The sequence below is a fragment of the Ovis canadensis genome, chromosome 3 (assembly GCF_042477335.2).
Source record: "Ovis canadensis isolate MfBH-ARS-UI-01 breed Bighorn chromosome 3, ARS-UI_OviCan_v2, whole genome shotgun sequence".
Lineage (NCBI taxonomy): Eukaryota > Metazoa > Chordata > Mammalia > Artiodactyla > Bovidae > Ovis > Ovis canadensis.
Genome location: NC_091247.1, coordinates 124,169,445 through 124,185,629, shown reverse-complemented (window position 1 = coordinate 124,185,629; position 16,185 = coordinate 124,169,445). Strand labels below are relative to the sequence as shown.

The 16,185-nt window shown below is 37.3% G+C and overlaps 1 protein-coding gene across 13 annotated transcripts in view; it reads right to left on the bottom strand.

Annotated features, from left to right (window-relative positions):
- Positions 1-16,185, bottom strand: part of METTL25 (methyltransferase like 25) — a 250,623-nt gene that overhangs the window by 151,860 nt on the left and 82,578 nt on the right. For 11 of the 13 annotated variants that reach the window (XR_011255835.1, XM_069584143.1, XM_069584141.1 and 8 more), the window contains one exon: positions 4,082-4,175. The exons of the other annotated variants lie outside the window; for them this stretch is intronic. Coding sequence is in view for 10 of the 11 variants with exons in the window: in XM_069584143.1 (XP_069440244.1) it covers positions 4,082-4,175 (94 nt within the window). In the remaining variant the exon portion in view is untranslated. The remainder of the gene's footprint in view (positions 1-4,081; positions 4,176-16,185) is intronic. 13 annotated transcript variants of the gene reach the window in all.

Here is a 16,185-nt window from a genome sequence, read left to right as displayed (position 1 = left end):
TGTGGCAGGCTACAGTCCATGGGGCTGAAAAGAGTTGGACACAACTGAGTGACTTTGACTTTCGCTTTTCTATTTGTACATAACACACACAAAAAAGCTCTAGAACATAAATTCCTTTTCTTTTCTTATGGACAAATGATCCAGCTCACTCTTTCTCTAGGAAACAACAGTAGTTTCGTTGCTTTTAAAATCAGATGCTTTAAAATTTTATGTGTGTGTGTGTGTACTCTCATGCTCTGTGTGTGTGCACTACATGTATGTGGAAAGAGAAAGAGAGAAAAGCAATACCAAAAAAAAAAAAAAAAAAACCCAAATGCTGTGGACCATGAAGATAATATGAAACCTTAAAGACAGTTTTGGAGGTTTTCTAAAATATGGAGAGATACTAAAATTTGGGACAGAAGACAAAATTTGAAAATACCAAACTTTTTTGAAGGTCAAGGTAAAGTTAATTACTAGGATTTTGTTATTTTGAACTTTCATAAAGTTCTATAAAAACAATTTACAAAGACATAATTGTGCTTTACTAAATTACAAAGAATTGTACTATAAAATTTCATTCTAAGAAGTCCATCTATTATAAACAGTATTCATGCTGATGTAAAGTAGCTCATGCTCCATACCATTTATTGTAGGCTTGGCTTTACTGTGAAATTGAAATATTCTTCTTAAACAGAATTATATCTTATGCAGGATTGAAACAATATCACTATTAAGCGGTTAAAGCTATATAAAATTAAAGATCAAGGAGGAGATCATTTTGATAAAAAGTCTTCAAAATATAAGAACAGAATCACTACTTTTCCCATCTTCCACATTCTATATTTCTTTGTATAAAGTAGCATTTTAAGATAACAGGGGGTTTACAATGAGAATGCTTATAGAATCGTTAAAATGACAAATGCTTGAAGACAGCAGATCTCAACCAAGGGTGATTTTGCCCCCCAAGTCATTTGTGCCTATGCCTGGAGACTTTTTTAAAAAATTATTTTTGATTGCTACCATTAGGGTGCTATTGCTGACACCTAGTGGGTAGAGGCCAAGGATGTTAAGCATCCTACAACACACAAGTTAGCTCTCCACAACGAAGAATTACCCAGATGCGCTGAGTTTAAGAAGTCCTGCTCTAAGAGAAAACGTCCGATGCTGTGTATCACAACTGACTGCAGGACTTACGGATTAATATTTTCTGCTGTGTATGGGCCACTTCTATATCAGCACATGCTGTTCTAGTCTCCTTTGGAATGATGTTTTGTCTGGGACTATTCTTTGTCTTTCCACAGGTTTACACGGTTTCTTGTGACTAAGAAAGTATCAGAGCATGCTAGGAGATTTTCTAGGCACTTTACCTAACTACCTACATAGTTTTGACTATGAAGAGATGTGCTTTGAGAGATCAGAGACACATCAACAGCAATCACCACATTTTCAATTATATGTAAATATAATTATATTATATTTATATTATATATACATTTGTTAATAAATGATTAAAAATTTGGTTAAAGATCTTTTAAATAATTTGCTGTATCTAACATTTTAAATTTAAGTGATTTTGATACTTTTTAGAATTAGAATCTCACATGAAAATTAATGTCATTTTAAAAATAAAACTACTCATATCTTTTTATCATGCATGTGGTCAAGACTTTCATTTTAGCACTGATACTTCATGATGTGAGAGAAAAACAATAGGATTTTGTATTAGATCACAAATGTAAGTTCAGTTTTAATAAGTTATCCTATTTCCAACTACTCTCGCCTGATAGACAATTCTCTTAATTTGTCTCCCATCACAATTAAAACAAAAAATCCTCACAACACATACTCATCTATTTGCTTCCTCTCACACCACTACCTTTTAAACACCTTATTATATGCTATACGTTCTTCTCCTTCCAGTTTGGGCTTCTCATCCCTTTTCTTTTCCTCACATATTTTATTCAACACATTTGTCTGTAAATGAGCTTAAACAGTTTTAAGAGAAAAATCAGCAAGTCCTATTATTACCTTTTAATAACTAAGAAAGATAGTCATTTAAGAGTGATCTTTTTATGGTGATACTTATCTACATTAGTCTTTTTCCTTTTGTTTTTAATTGTACTTCTTAGCACAGTGGTGGCTGACAGTGGAGGTTCTGATGGAAGCTGAATCTGTGTGCAAGTTTCAGCTCTGACCCTTCAACCAGGGGAAAATGACTTGCCTTTCTCTGATGCGCTCTTTCCAGATCATTACATTGGGTATAATAAGTATCTGACATAAGAGTTTTAGGGAAGAGTAAATGAGATGTTGATGTTTATGGCGTAATAATTAACACATAGTAAGTCCTCAGTAAATGTGTGTTAGTCACTCAGTCGTGTCTGACTCTGTGACTCCACGGACTCAAGACTGCTAGGCTCCTCTATCCATGGAATTCTCCAGGCAAGAATACTGGAGTGGGTTGCCATTGCCTTCTCCAGGGGATCTTCCAGACCTGGGGATCAAACCCAGGTCTTCTGCACTGCAATCAGATTCTTTACTGTTCGAAACACAAGGGAAGCTTAGTAAATATTATCTATTAATAATATTTTAATCAGTAATATAATAAGCATACTAAGAGACATTTACTATGTTTATTATTAAAGACAAACCTGGGAAGAGAAAGCCATCAGAAAAAATAAGTGACATTTTATCTGGATTTCTGGCAAATGATAAAGCATTTTTAAGTAAAATAATATTTGTAAAAATTATGCTTAAGTTTATATTTTTAATATTACTGTAAGAAGTGGAATTGAAGTAAAATAAATATATGCACTAATTAAGACTGATAAAGAAGGACTGGTCAGTTAAAAATATATTAAAAAAAACCCAAAAACAGAAATAAAATAACTAGTATAACAGTGTTATTTTATGTTCTTATTATGTAAAACTAGAAGGATCTTCATTTTGGTGACAATAAAAATATAGAAGTCACATCAATTGCATTATTATAAGCAGTACATATACAAAAGGTAGAATAAAAACTAGTATTATTTAGTTAAGTACTTGCTATGTATAAACATTGTATTCAGTGTTTTATGTATATTAATTCATTTAATTTTTCTTGAATCCTATAAATTTGAAATGCTTTTTAATAGCTATTTTATAGAGGGCAAAAGTGACTGTACCAGCCTAATTGTTTTAAGTAATAAACAACTGCAGAGTAAATGCATAATTGGTATAAAAAATAATAATATCCTTTAGCTTTGATATAACTTAACCATATCTGTATATTTTTTTTTCCGTTAAGAAATCCATTTCATTCCTTCACCACCTATTTCATTCTTGATTTCAATTTACAATCAATTCAAAATACCAAAGTGATCCAGGTTCAACTTAATATTTTATTTAATAACTCTTCTGAATCATGTTACTTTTTTCTCAGTGTTAGAGTATTTATTACCATCAGTCTATCAGCTTACTTTTTTGTCTTCAACAATATGTTCTTAATTATTTCCTTGGGCCACCTATGATGTTACAACTTTCCAGGATTCTCTCATTCGAAGACTTTTTGAATTTAAGATTTTTTTATTTTAATGACTTATACAGCCTTTAAATGGGTATGATCCCTGGGTTGGGAAGATCCCTGGAGGAGGACATGGCAACCCACTCCAGTATTCTTGCCTGGAGCATCCCCATGGACAGAGAAGCCTGGCAGGCTACTGTCCATGGGGTCACAAAGAATTGGACATGACTGAGTGACTAAGCCCAGCACAGCCTTTAAACGCATGCAGTTTAAAATTAAAATCATCATCTTCTGCTTTACTTACAATTCACATTTGTTCTGTTTTCTTGCTCTTTAAGTCTATTTTTATTTGAGAACTAGCAGATTTTACCTGAATAAACCTAAAAGGGGAATTACTGTAGAGGTATACAATAGCTATCCACATTGGCAGGAAAGGTGAACTGGAATTAAGATAACTGAAGTTTGGTTTCAATATAATTTAGATGTTTTCCACAAGTAAGAGAAAAGTAGAAGGCAAATAATTTTGTATTATCTCAATCCATAACCCCATAGAAGTTCTTGTGTTTCTTATGAAGCAGTGGGCAATAATATACTGACCTTGGACTCATCTAACCCAAGCTTCTTTAGAGACTTTCTGACATAATCCGGAAAGGAGGAGGATTTGGAATAAATTTTACCAACATGCCGGTCACTGCAAAACAAAATCGAATCACTCTTTAGTTTTTACGATTTAAATTATAGATGATTTTAAATTCAATCATGAAATATTTTTAAATACCTTCTTACATACTGCACAAGCTCCACATGTGATAAAAATGTAGCAATATTTTTGTGAACACTTAGTTTACATATTATAAAAAAATACTCAGGATCTGCTTTCGACAATTCCTCCAGCATACAACAGTAGAAGATAATATTATGAGAAAAAAGTTGTAAGCCTAGTACAGATATTTTTAAAAGCCTCATTTTTAAAGGGTACTATAGGCCTTTCCAAAGGTTCCATTGTGCTTTACTGGCTCAACGTCACAATGCATAGTTCATGGCAACACCTGCTAATAGTGGCAATATCCAACAGCCATGCAAGAGAACTTCCTAACTGCCAGCCCATTGAGCAAGCACCATATACTGCTGAGTTAGGTCTGACTTAATTTCATTTGTGCCCTGCAGATTTTCATTATAGTTTAAAAGCAGAATACAAGATGGTTGGAAATTCGAATAATGTAATGCTGAAATATTGCATCTCACAATTTTGGTTGCAATTTAAGTATAATGTAAAAATCAAGAGAAGACAAAACTTACCACCTGTAAGTATCAAAAACAATGAATAAAAGCTCATTTACTCATATGTGTGTGCTAAGTCGCATCCAACTCCTTGTGACCCTATGGATTATAGTCTGCCAGGCTCCTCTGTCCATGGGATTTTCCAGGCAAGAATACTGGAGTGGGTTGCCATTTCCTCCTCCAGGGAATCTTCCCAACCCAGGGACTGAACCTGTCTCTCCTGCATTACAGGCAGATTCTTTACTTCTGAGTCACTGACTCTTGGCAGTATAAATATTAATCACTATGTTCTAGTTAGACATGAAGCTCCATCAATTCTTTCAGTGAAATATATCTCAAATATATAACTTCAACTCCATTTCTAGATGGCCACTTCAATTACACTCATTATTACCTTGGGCTCTATTATAGCTACGTCCTAAATTTAAAGCTGATGTTGGTCCCTTCATTCCTATTATGTTATTTTCTTAGAAGAATATTTTCATTTACCACTTCCCTGCTCAAAAACTGCTTTGATATACTAGTTATTTGAATAGGTACATGTTCCAGGAAGCAGAAATTATAATTTTTGTTACTTTTTGTGTTAATACTCAGATCTTATACATATTAACATATAACAGACATCATATAATAGATGAGTATGTTGAATTGATTAAATGTGTAGCCAGAAAAATAAGTCAATATTAACTCCCTGCTTCTCATCTTAAAAGGGTTTTTAAACTTTAGTTATTTTTAATTCAAAAGGGCAAACAATTCTTTCCCATGAGATAGTGATTTTGGTTCTTATTGTGTAGGATCCATTACTACCTAATGGAAAAGCTTAAAAGAGAAAGCAGAGCATAGTACGTAAGAGCGTGGCTTAGTCTGACTCTATCACCTCCATGTTTACGAAAATGTGATATTAATAGTACCTATTTGGTAAAGTCACTGTGAGTATTAAACTAGGGAATACATGTAAGATCCTCAGAACTGTGCCATGATGTGAGCTGTTTTTGTTGCTGTCATGAATGTTGCTTTGTCATAATTGGAAGCATCGTTTGGGCCCTTTGATTTCAAATGATAAAGAGCAAGGGAAAGATACTCACAGGTCAGTGCTAACCACGTAAGCTGAAGAGAGAATGCATTGTAGTATAAGTGTAGGTACTGATTTGTTTCCTGGGTTTTATGTTCCAGATTGCTTTCAAAATAAGAGAAACACTTAAAATTTTATTTTGTCCTCATCAAGTGTAGGTATTGATTTGTTTCCTGGGTTTTATATTTCAAATTGCTTTCAAAATAAGAGAAACATTTAAACTTTTAGTTTGCCCTCATCTTAAACTTTCTTCTTTCAGAATACACTACCCTTTAACTGTTACAGAATCTCACAACATGATTATTAGATTACTTTTAGTGTCTTAAGCAATAATTTGCTGCATAAGACTTTCCCCTTAATCCCTTGTTGATTTGTACTATTTCAGACCTGTTTTTAGCAATAATCATGCTTGATTTCTTTCCGAGTATTTGTTAAGGAACAGTTCAGTATGGTTTCCTTGCTGTTGGAGTTCTCTGATGCTGTGTCTGCTTTCATCATTGGTTTTGATTTCCTGTCTCATCCTGTTGTCTGCTTAGTCGTCGCCAATCCAGACCCCCACCCCTCTGCCCCCGAGGCTGGAGTTTACCCATCCATCTCCCCTTCCCCGTCCCCCCACTTGCTCTGGTCATAGCCGTGCTGTGGTCCACAGCGTGTGTCCCGTTAGTCAGGTTTGTGCTTTGTCTTCATGTCTCATTAAATGGTGTTTTTCCCCCATAGCAGTAAATTGAATTGGTGTATCACTATGCAGTTACAGGAGAAGGCAGTGGCAACCCACTCCAGTACTCCTGCCTGGAAAATCCCATGGACGGAGGAGCCTGGTAGGCTGCAGTCCACGGGGTCGCACAGAGTCGGACACGACTGAAGTGACTTAGCAGCAGTAGCAGCAGCAGCAGTAAGGGAGGGGGCTTCCCTGGTGGCTCAGTAGGTACATAATCTGCCTACAATGCAGGAGACCCAGGTTCAATCCCTGGATTAGGAAAATCCCCTGGAGAAGGCAATAGCAACTCACTCCAGTATTCTTGTCTGGGAAATCCCATGGATTTCTCTATCCTGGTGGGCTATAGTCCATGGGGTTGCAAGAGTCAGACATGACTAAGTCACCACCACCACCACCACAATAAGGGAGAAAAATATCAACCAAATAGAACTAGGAAGGTGATTATTTGATCATGTTACTTCTCTTTAAATTCCTCCAGAGTTTCCCATGACCATTAGAATTAAGATCTAAATGCTTATAGTGAAAACAAAAGTCACTCAGTCGTGTCCGACTCTTTGCAACCCCATGGACTGTACAGTCCATGGAATTCTCCAGGCCAGAATACTGGAGTGGATAGCCGTTCCCTTCTCCAGGGGATTTTCCCCAATCCAGGGATAGAACCCAGGTTTCCCGCATTGCAGGCAGTTTCGTTACCAGCTGAACCACAGGGTATAATAAGCCTTGTTCCACCTGTTCCTTGCTGAAAACCTTTCCACCACTCTTAGGACACCGCCTCTCCATCCACAATGAGAGCCTTTCCAGTTTCTTGAACACACTATGCTTCTGGCTATAAACACTATTTGTGTTACACTTTGCCCTTTACTTTTTTGCCTAGGTCATCTCAAGTTCATCCTTTTCAGATTCTATCTTAAATGTTGCCTTCTTAGGAAAATCTTCTCTGGCCCTCCAGATGAAGTCAGGCTCCTGACACAGAACTTTTCCTTCACATGATTACTCTTTTAGAGTCAGTGGACTCCAAAGAGGGGTGAACATATCCCAGGGAAAAGAGAATATTAGAACTGTAACTTCTATTAAATCGTTATTGTTTTAATTTCAATTTTCCAGTTTATTTAAAAAATCTATACAACAGACTAGCAGAAAGACACAGGAATCACTTATAAACAACTATTCATTTTGGGGGTGTCTACTCAGAAATGTTTATTGACAGAGGCATGATATTTAAAAATATATGAGTTCACTGCTCTGAGCAGCTGGAGCAGAGTTTCGACCTGTTTTGCTCATGCCTATCTCTGTGCTGCTAGTCGTATCGCACATCTAGCACATCCTACTGCTGCTGCTGCTGCTGCTAAGGAACTTCAGTCGTGTCCGACTCTGTGCGACCCCATAGACGGCAGCTGGGATTCTCCAGGCAAGAACACTGGAGTGGGTTGCCATTTCCTTCTCCAATGCATGACAGTGAAACGTGAAAGTGAAGTTGCTCAGTCATGTCCAACTTAGCGACCCCATGGACTGCAGCCTACCAGGCTCCTCCATCCATGGGATTTTCCAGGCAAGAGTACTGGAGTGGGGTGCCATTGCCTTCTCTGAGGATCCTACTACATGGATTAAATAATTAAATATCTCTTGCAGGTTGCAAAAACAAAAACATCTAGTTAGACTACAACATGAGATGTGTTAATACAATAAATAGATCTATTTGCTAGTCAGGTAAACAAAATATAGGAAGGCAGGCTTACACATACAAATAAGCAAGTGTAATTTAAAAAAAAATATATATATATATATATAGAGAGAGAGAGAGAACTACTGAGAAAAATGTATAAGGAAAATGCAATGTAAACAAAACAAATAAAAACAGCTAATATTTATTTCATTTTTATGATGTGCCAGAGACTCTTTATTTATTTATTTTGCTGTGCTGGGTCTTCACTACTGTGCACAAGCTTTCTCCAGCTGTGGCAAGTGGGAGCTACTCTCTTATTGGGCTTAGTTGCCTCGCATGTGGAATCTTACCAGACCAGAGGTCGAACCCGTGTTTCCCGCACTGGCAGGCGGATTCTTCACCATTGGACCCTCAGGGAAGTCCATGCCAGAGACTCTTAAGCCCTTGGCTGCATCTACTTATTTAATCCTTACAACTATTTCGTGTGGTAGGTCCCATTATTATCCTTATTTTAAAGCTGGTGAAACTAATGAATGGAGAAGTTAAGTAAACCGCTCACGTTTTAATTCAGGAAGTCTGGCTTCAGCATCTAGGATATTAACTACTATTAAATATTAACTCTGGCATAGCACTTCAAAGGGCTTCCCTGGTGGCTCAGCAATAAACAGTCTGCCGGCAATGCAGGAGCCACAGGAGATGCCAGTTCAATCCCGGGGTCAGGAAGAGCCCCTGCAAGAGGGCACAGCAATCCACTCCAGTATTCTTGCCTGGAGAACCCCATGAACAGAGGAGCCTGGCGGGCTACAGTCCGTAGTGTCACGAAGGTCAGACATGACTGAAGCAACTTCAGTGCAGTGCTGTGCACATTTGATATTGTTAAATTCCAGACGAATACTGCCTCTGTATTACAGGCCAACAGAAGAAGGCAGAGTCCCTGTGAACCTGAGACTGAAATGAGTCTGAATGCTTGCTCTACCACTTATTTACCACTTAAAAGCCTCTCCTGTCCCTCCTTGTTTAGCAGTAGAAGGTTGAAGATTCAATAACAGAGTCTATATAGCGTGCTTGGCTCAGTATCTGACAAACACTCAGTGAATAGTGGTCATTTTCCTGTTACTGTGCTGCATTCTAGGGGTAGAATCGTCCACAATTTATGAGGGAAGACAGGTGAAGAAACACTAGAATTCAATGTGATAAGCTCAAGATGGTGAGCAGAATACAGCTCAGTGTAGGGAGCACTTCAGCTACTGCAACTGACAAGGGGAACTTTCTTAGAGGAAGAATTGAGTTTCAAAAGGTCTCAATTTCCAACAGTATTGTGAAGAGCAATATTGATAAGAGATGAATATACAGTAACATTAAAATTAGGCCAACACTTAAAATTTAGAAATAGGTTAAACAATTTTTAAAAATTGCTTTCTTAAGGACTTCAAAGAGGTACTCTAAGGTTTACAATTTTCCATGAAATATGAAAGGATAACTGTAAGAAAAAAGTTCTTTTCTAAAATTTATTAAATTTATTTGGTTTTACATAAGATTGTACTTGAAAATAGAGTGCTATTATTAAAAACGTTCTGAAAAATGGTTTTATTACTTTTATGGCTATGGAAAGAGGGGAAAGTATCAATAAGTCCATTTTGGTTTAAGAAATAAGAATATAGTATAGAAAACAGAACATCAATTTAAATATTATTACCAAAGCAACATAAGATTAAGTAGAATGAATCAGGCTTTTAGAATTTTTGGAGGTAAAAAAAGTTCCTTCTGCCAGACATGGTGCTAATACCTAAAGTCTGGGTACCTTACAAAACAATGTTCTTAAAAATAATAGTTTCAAAGAGAGTTTATAATGAAGAGTGCAACCTGCTCTTTTGCAGCTACAAGAAAAAGACTACTTCCTTCATCAGGCTTTAGAAGAGTCTATAGTTTCAAAGATAAATATTACAATTCTAATAATTAAGAAAGAAGAATAAAGAAGGGCAAGTAAAAGAAAAATCTCAATACTATTCAGAAAGTACAAGGGCAGAATAGGATTGTTAGTAAATGGAATATAGGGCAATCCCACTTTCAATTTTAATTTTTAGTAAGTGCCAATTGCATTTTTCTCATTACTTAACACTAAAGGTTGGAGTCTGCCTTTTATAATTACATATTATGACATCACAGAATCACTGTAATCTTAATTTTTGGTGACATGTGTGTAAATAAATCCTTCTCTCTGTTAATTACTTAGTATAATTAATACGTAGTAGTTTAGTCACTAAATCGTGTCCAACTCTTTGTGACCCCATGGACTGTAGCCCACCAGGCTCCTCTGTCCATAGGATTCTCTAGGCAAAAATACAGGAGTGGATTGCCATGCCCTTCTCCAGGGGACTTTCCCCACCTAGGGTTTAAACTTGGGGCTGGTGCTTTGCAGGTGGATTCTTTAGCAACAGAGCCACCAGGGAGGCCACATATATACTTATATATAATTAGTCTAGTTAATATAATTGTTTTCTGTAAGAAAATGCCTAAGATCAAGGATCTGGAGGCCATCTCGTTCTGTCTCCTCTGACCTATTAAGTATCTTTGACTTCTCTTTACTGAGACTTGACTCTTATCACAGGAAAACGTTCAAGTTTTTCTGTCTGAAAAAAACAAGCAAGCACACCAAAATCCCCCACCCCACACAAAACCTCTCTCTGATCCTATATCCTAAAACTACCTACCAAAGGTGGTTGTCACATGATCAAATGATGAGTTGAGTCCCAGAAGCATTTAATGTACGTGAATTCAAGTATGTACGCGTGGCATGTCATGAAAAATACTGTGAGACATTTTATGTATGTATTTTATACTGTATACAGGCCAACAATATACACTTAAACATTTTACACATTTAATTATGATATTGGTTTATAATACTGAATCTATGCACTTTCCTACAGTAGGAAATGCAAGGAATTTTCATAGGTAGATTTTACTGTACATGACTCCTATGTTTCCACTGTATAGAATGGCTTTTCTATATAAATTTTCTTATTAGACCACACGCCCTTGGTTACTTGGTCCAGAAAGCGTGGGAACCATGTCAAATAATGGGTGGCAGTTGCTGTGATAAGACTACTAGACTAGTTTGCAATACTGCTTACCATCCTCCTGAGAAAGAGTAATGCTAGAATCCTTTTAATAATGCAGAGAAGCACATAGTTACCTGTTTAGTATACCTGTCTTTGTTACTCTACTATGAATGAGCTCCCTGATGGCAGGGTCCACAGATTATTTGTCAGGTTATCTTCAAGGCCTCAGACAGAGCCTCAGATCAGATGGTAGTGTTTAACACAAAGCAGACTGATTAACAGGACAATGACAGCAGAGTAAGAGAAAATTGAGGCCACAATCCAAATTTTGGCCTCCCTGGCAACAGCACTCTTTCTCATACAGACTTCAAGAATGCTCTAATTTTAATCAAGAATACTCTCTAAAATTGCATTGTACTAGGAAAAAACAAAACAAAACAAAACACTTGGACAAGGAGTCAACAGATCTAAATTCCAGCAGCAGTAAACAAACCAGCTCTCGGAACTTCAACCTTCTCACTGAGAAAACAGATGAAACAGAGGTAGCATCTGGTTAACAGCTCAACAGAAAGACGTAAATGAGATCACACACAATAACAGTGAATTGTAAAGGGTTACAGAAATATTAGGTAAGGTGGTACTTATATTACTTTATAAAATTATGGCTTTGGTAATATAGCTGTGTTGGTATTTTATTTTTTAAATAAGAACCTTGACTTGTTATTAATAAAAGTTTTGGTTTTCTTATTGCTTATACAAGTGGCTTGACCACTTACCATGGAATGCAGTTAAGGTTAAATGCAGGGATTTAAAACTGTGGTCTTCACTGGCTGTGAGGAATCTGCAAAGACTTTTAAAGGCGTACACCATTGGGGCTGATTAAAAAAAAATGTTTCCAAATCCTCTGCTTCCTTATACCCACTTTCCTTAAACTCATCTGTCTGGGAAAATGCCTATTTTCTACATCTCCTTTCACAGATGGCCCTTCTGCTCTAACTTGGCAAAGAAAAGGCATACCTCTCACTCATATTACTATGTTGCATTGCTATGAGGTGTAAGATCCTCTGGAGAATCGTTGACAAATAGTTTCCTTACTAAAGGTATTATAAAGGCCACACCCATCTGTCTCAATAGGAGATGTATTCCAATAAAGTTTAACTGTTCATATTTAATAACTAAAAATAAAAACTTTAAATTTATGTTGTCTACATGTCTAAATATTTATGTAACAATAACTTGATCCTAAATAATTTATTCTTTAACATTTAGAGCTTTGACAGGTATAGGAAATTTTGTCATCAGGTAGACATGACATAAAAGTAACAGGAGAGCAAGGACTAGTCACCAAAAGGAAAGGATGTTTGTTGCACTATGTTCCAGTTTTGGATTTAAAAGGTCAGTCTAGTCAACGCTATGGTTTTTCCAGTGGTCATGTCTGGATGTGAGAGTTAGACTGTGAAGAAGGCTGAGAGCCGAAGAATTGATGCTTTTGAACTGTGGTGCTGGAGAAGACTCTTGAGAGTCCCTTGGACTGCAAGGAAATCCAACCAGTCCATTCTGAAGGAGATCAGTCCTGGGTGTTCTTTGGAAGGAACGATGCTAAAGCTGAAACTCCAGTACTCTGGCCACCTCATGTGAAGAGTTAACTCATTGGAAAAGACCCTGATGCTGGGAGGGATTGGGGGCAGGAGGAGAAGGGGACGACAGAGGATGAGATGGCTGGCATCACCGACTCGAGGGACATGAGTTTGAGTGAACTCCGTGAGTTGGTGATGGACAGGGAGGCCTGGTGTGCTGCGATTCATGGGGTCGCAAAGAGTCGGACTTGACTGAGCGACTGAACTGAACTGAACTGAACTGAGACTTACTGTATATAACAGAAAATACTCCATAGTATTCTATAATTGACTATCAACAATATATGTGATATTAAACAAAATAATCAAAACAATCTTACTTTGCTATTGTCATTTCCTTTGGAACTGAAAGACAAATGATCAAATAATCATACTAATCACAAATGAGATCCACAGACGAGTTATAATAATTATTTTCAAGATTTTTCTGTGCTTCTTAGAGTATGCCCCATAAAACATTTAGTGCTACAAATTTTAATTACGTGTGTATATAGTTTTGAGAGAAAAAATATCATATGAGCAAATAAACATGTTTCAACAAAGTTCAATAGATTAATTTTAATAATAATAGCAATCACTCACTATGTTCCAGGCACTATTTTAAGCACTTTATATATACTAACTTACTTTTCACAACATCTCTTTGAGGTAGGTACCATTTTTCACTCCAGTTTACAGATTGGAAAACTGAAGCAGAAAGACTTTAGGTCATGTGCCCAAGATCACAGTGTTATCACCCAGCGAGGATGGGGCGGTGCTGTTAGCCATCACACCCTGCTATCTCTCCGCAGACTACTGAGAGTTTAAAACAAAAATGTGCGTTCGAATCTTAAACAGGACGACAGTGCAAGAAGCATTTACTTGATCAAGAAATTCTTTTCTCTCAAAGATTTTTACAGAATCACGGCTCTTCAGACAACAGTCTGAAGAATACTCTTATAGAGTAATCAGGATCTGATTTATCTTTCTTCAAAGGCATTTCTAAAATACTCTGGAGCCAGATTACAAGGTTCCATGACTTGTGAATGAAACCAGCCAAACAAAAATCATTTGAATTGGGAAATGATCAGAGACAAGTAAGTAAAACATTCAGTATATTATGTGTAGCATAAGAGCTAATGAGAAGCTGATGACAGAGGAAAGAAAGTGGATATAAAACGTTACAGGGGAGTGACGGTGGGTGTCACAGAGAGGATAATTTTGAGTGAAGAACTGAAGGACAGTCAGCTAGCCATGTGGCTATCTGGTGATGATATTCCAAGCAGAGAATGCATTACAGGGAAATGCCTTAAAGCAGAGAGTATTCCTGTTATTTTTAAGTAATAGCAAGGAAGGCAGCACAGACACAAATGAATGGGAAATTAGTGTAAATGAAATCAGAGTGATAATGATAGCTCCATCATATAAGGCTTTGTAGGTCATAGTGAAAATAATCAGCTTTACTTCCACATGAATAAGAATCCATAGGAAGATTGTGAGGAAGATCTCACTTAAAAGTATTAACAGGATCACTCTGGCTATTGTGTTGAGAATAGACTCAACAGGGCAAAAACAGAAGCAGGAAGAGTAATTAGGAGGTTACTGTAGTCATCTAAATGAGAGACGATGGTGGCTTAGAGTGGAGTGCTGGTCCTGAGGGTGGTAAGAAGTGGTAGCATGCTAGATATGTTTAATTAGAGAGACTACGAGATCGCTGGACTAGATTGAGGCAGTGAGAGAGAGAGGGGTCAAAACTGTCTCCAGAATTCCTGACCAGAAGAACTGGACTATGGTGAGTACAGTCCACAGGGTCGCAGAGTCAGACACAACTTGAAGGAACAAGAACAATTAGGCTACAGATTTGAGATGTATCAGCATAAGACAGTATTGAAAGCCACGTGATGTTATGAGATGACCTGGTTAGTGGGGACAGAAGAAAGCACTTTAACAATGAGAGCTTTCAAAGAGGAGAGGAGTCAGCAAAATAAACTGGGGGAAAAAAAAGGATGAAAGGAAAGAATGAAATGAAAAAAGTGACTATCTTAAGAGGGGCTTTCTCTAGCATATAAGAAAAAGTGTTTCTGTAAAAAGTAGTAAACTGTGTGAAATACTGATAGCAGGCTAGGTAAGATGAGGACTGAGAACTGACCACAGGATTTAGCCATATGGGGTCACTGTTGTTGTTGTTCAGTTGCCCAAATTCATGTTCCACTGAGTCAATGATGCTATCCAGCCATCTCATTTTCTGTCAACCCATTCTCCTCCTGCCTTCAATTTTTCCCAGCATGAGATTCTTTTCCAATGAGTCAGCTCTTTGCATCAGGTGGCCAAAGTATTGGAGTTTCAGCTACAGCATCAGTTCTTCCAAAGAGTATTCAGGGTTGACTGCCTTTAGGATTGACTGGTTTGATCTCCTTGCAGTCCAAAGGACTCTCGAAAGTCTTCTCCAGCACCACAGTTTGAAAGTGTCAGTTCTTTGGCACTCAGCCTTCTTTAAGGTCTGATTCTAACATCTGTACATGACTACTGTGGGGTCACAAGTGATCCTAAAAAGGGGAGCTTGATGGAGTGATGGAAGTAAAGTCTCATTGGTATTCAAGCAAAAATGGGAAAGAAATTGGCAGCCCTTTCAAGGATTTTCCCAGTAAAGAAGAGATATGAGATAGTAGTTGGAGGGGAAAATGGGTCCAAAGAGGATTTTCAGAATCAGTGTTCTTAACCATGATGATATATGACTTCATTAAATAAAGCTAAAAACTGGCCACCAGGGCTCACTAGGTGGCAGAGGAGCAGACACAATTACTAATTGTACATTTAGACTGGATAAGAGCAATGAATCAAACAGATTAAGTACTATGGGAGAAGAGAGTGAGAAGGAGAAGAGTAAGATACTAGAGATGCTTTCTAAACTGAGTTTTAAGGAAACCCAAGGATTTTACCTGCCAGAGGTCAGGGGAGGAAAGGATGGCAGGAATGGGGAGGTGAAGATTTCAAGTAGGCAGAGGAGCTCTAAGAACACACAGGAGGTGCAGAGTTAATTGCATGGGAAATGAATAATCTAGTGTACAAACGATGTGTACGAGCAGCTGCTTAGGGTGCAGAGAAGGAAGAAAGGGGTGACTTAGGCTGGCAAGGACATCAGTGACACCTGAGAAATGGCCCTGAATGCCATAATAAGGATATGTTAGTTTTTGAGTATGAAGAAGAGGAATTATCAAACATAGTGAAGTAAGAAAAGTGACATGACTGTTTCTGAAAGATAAATGATGGGATCTGAAGAACAGACTGA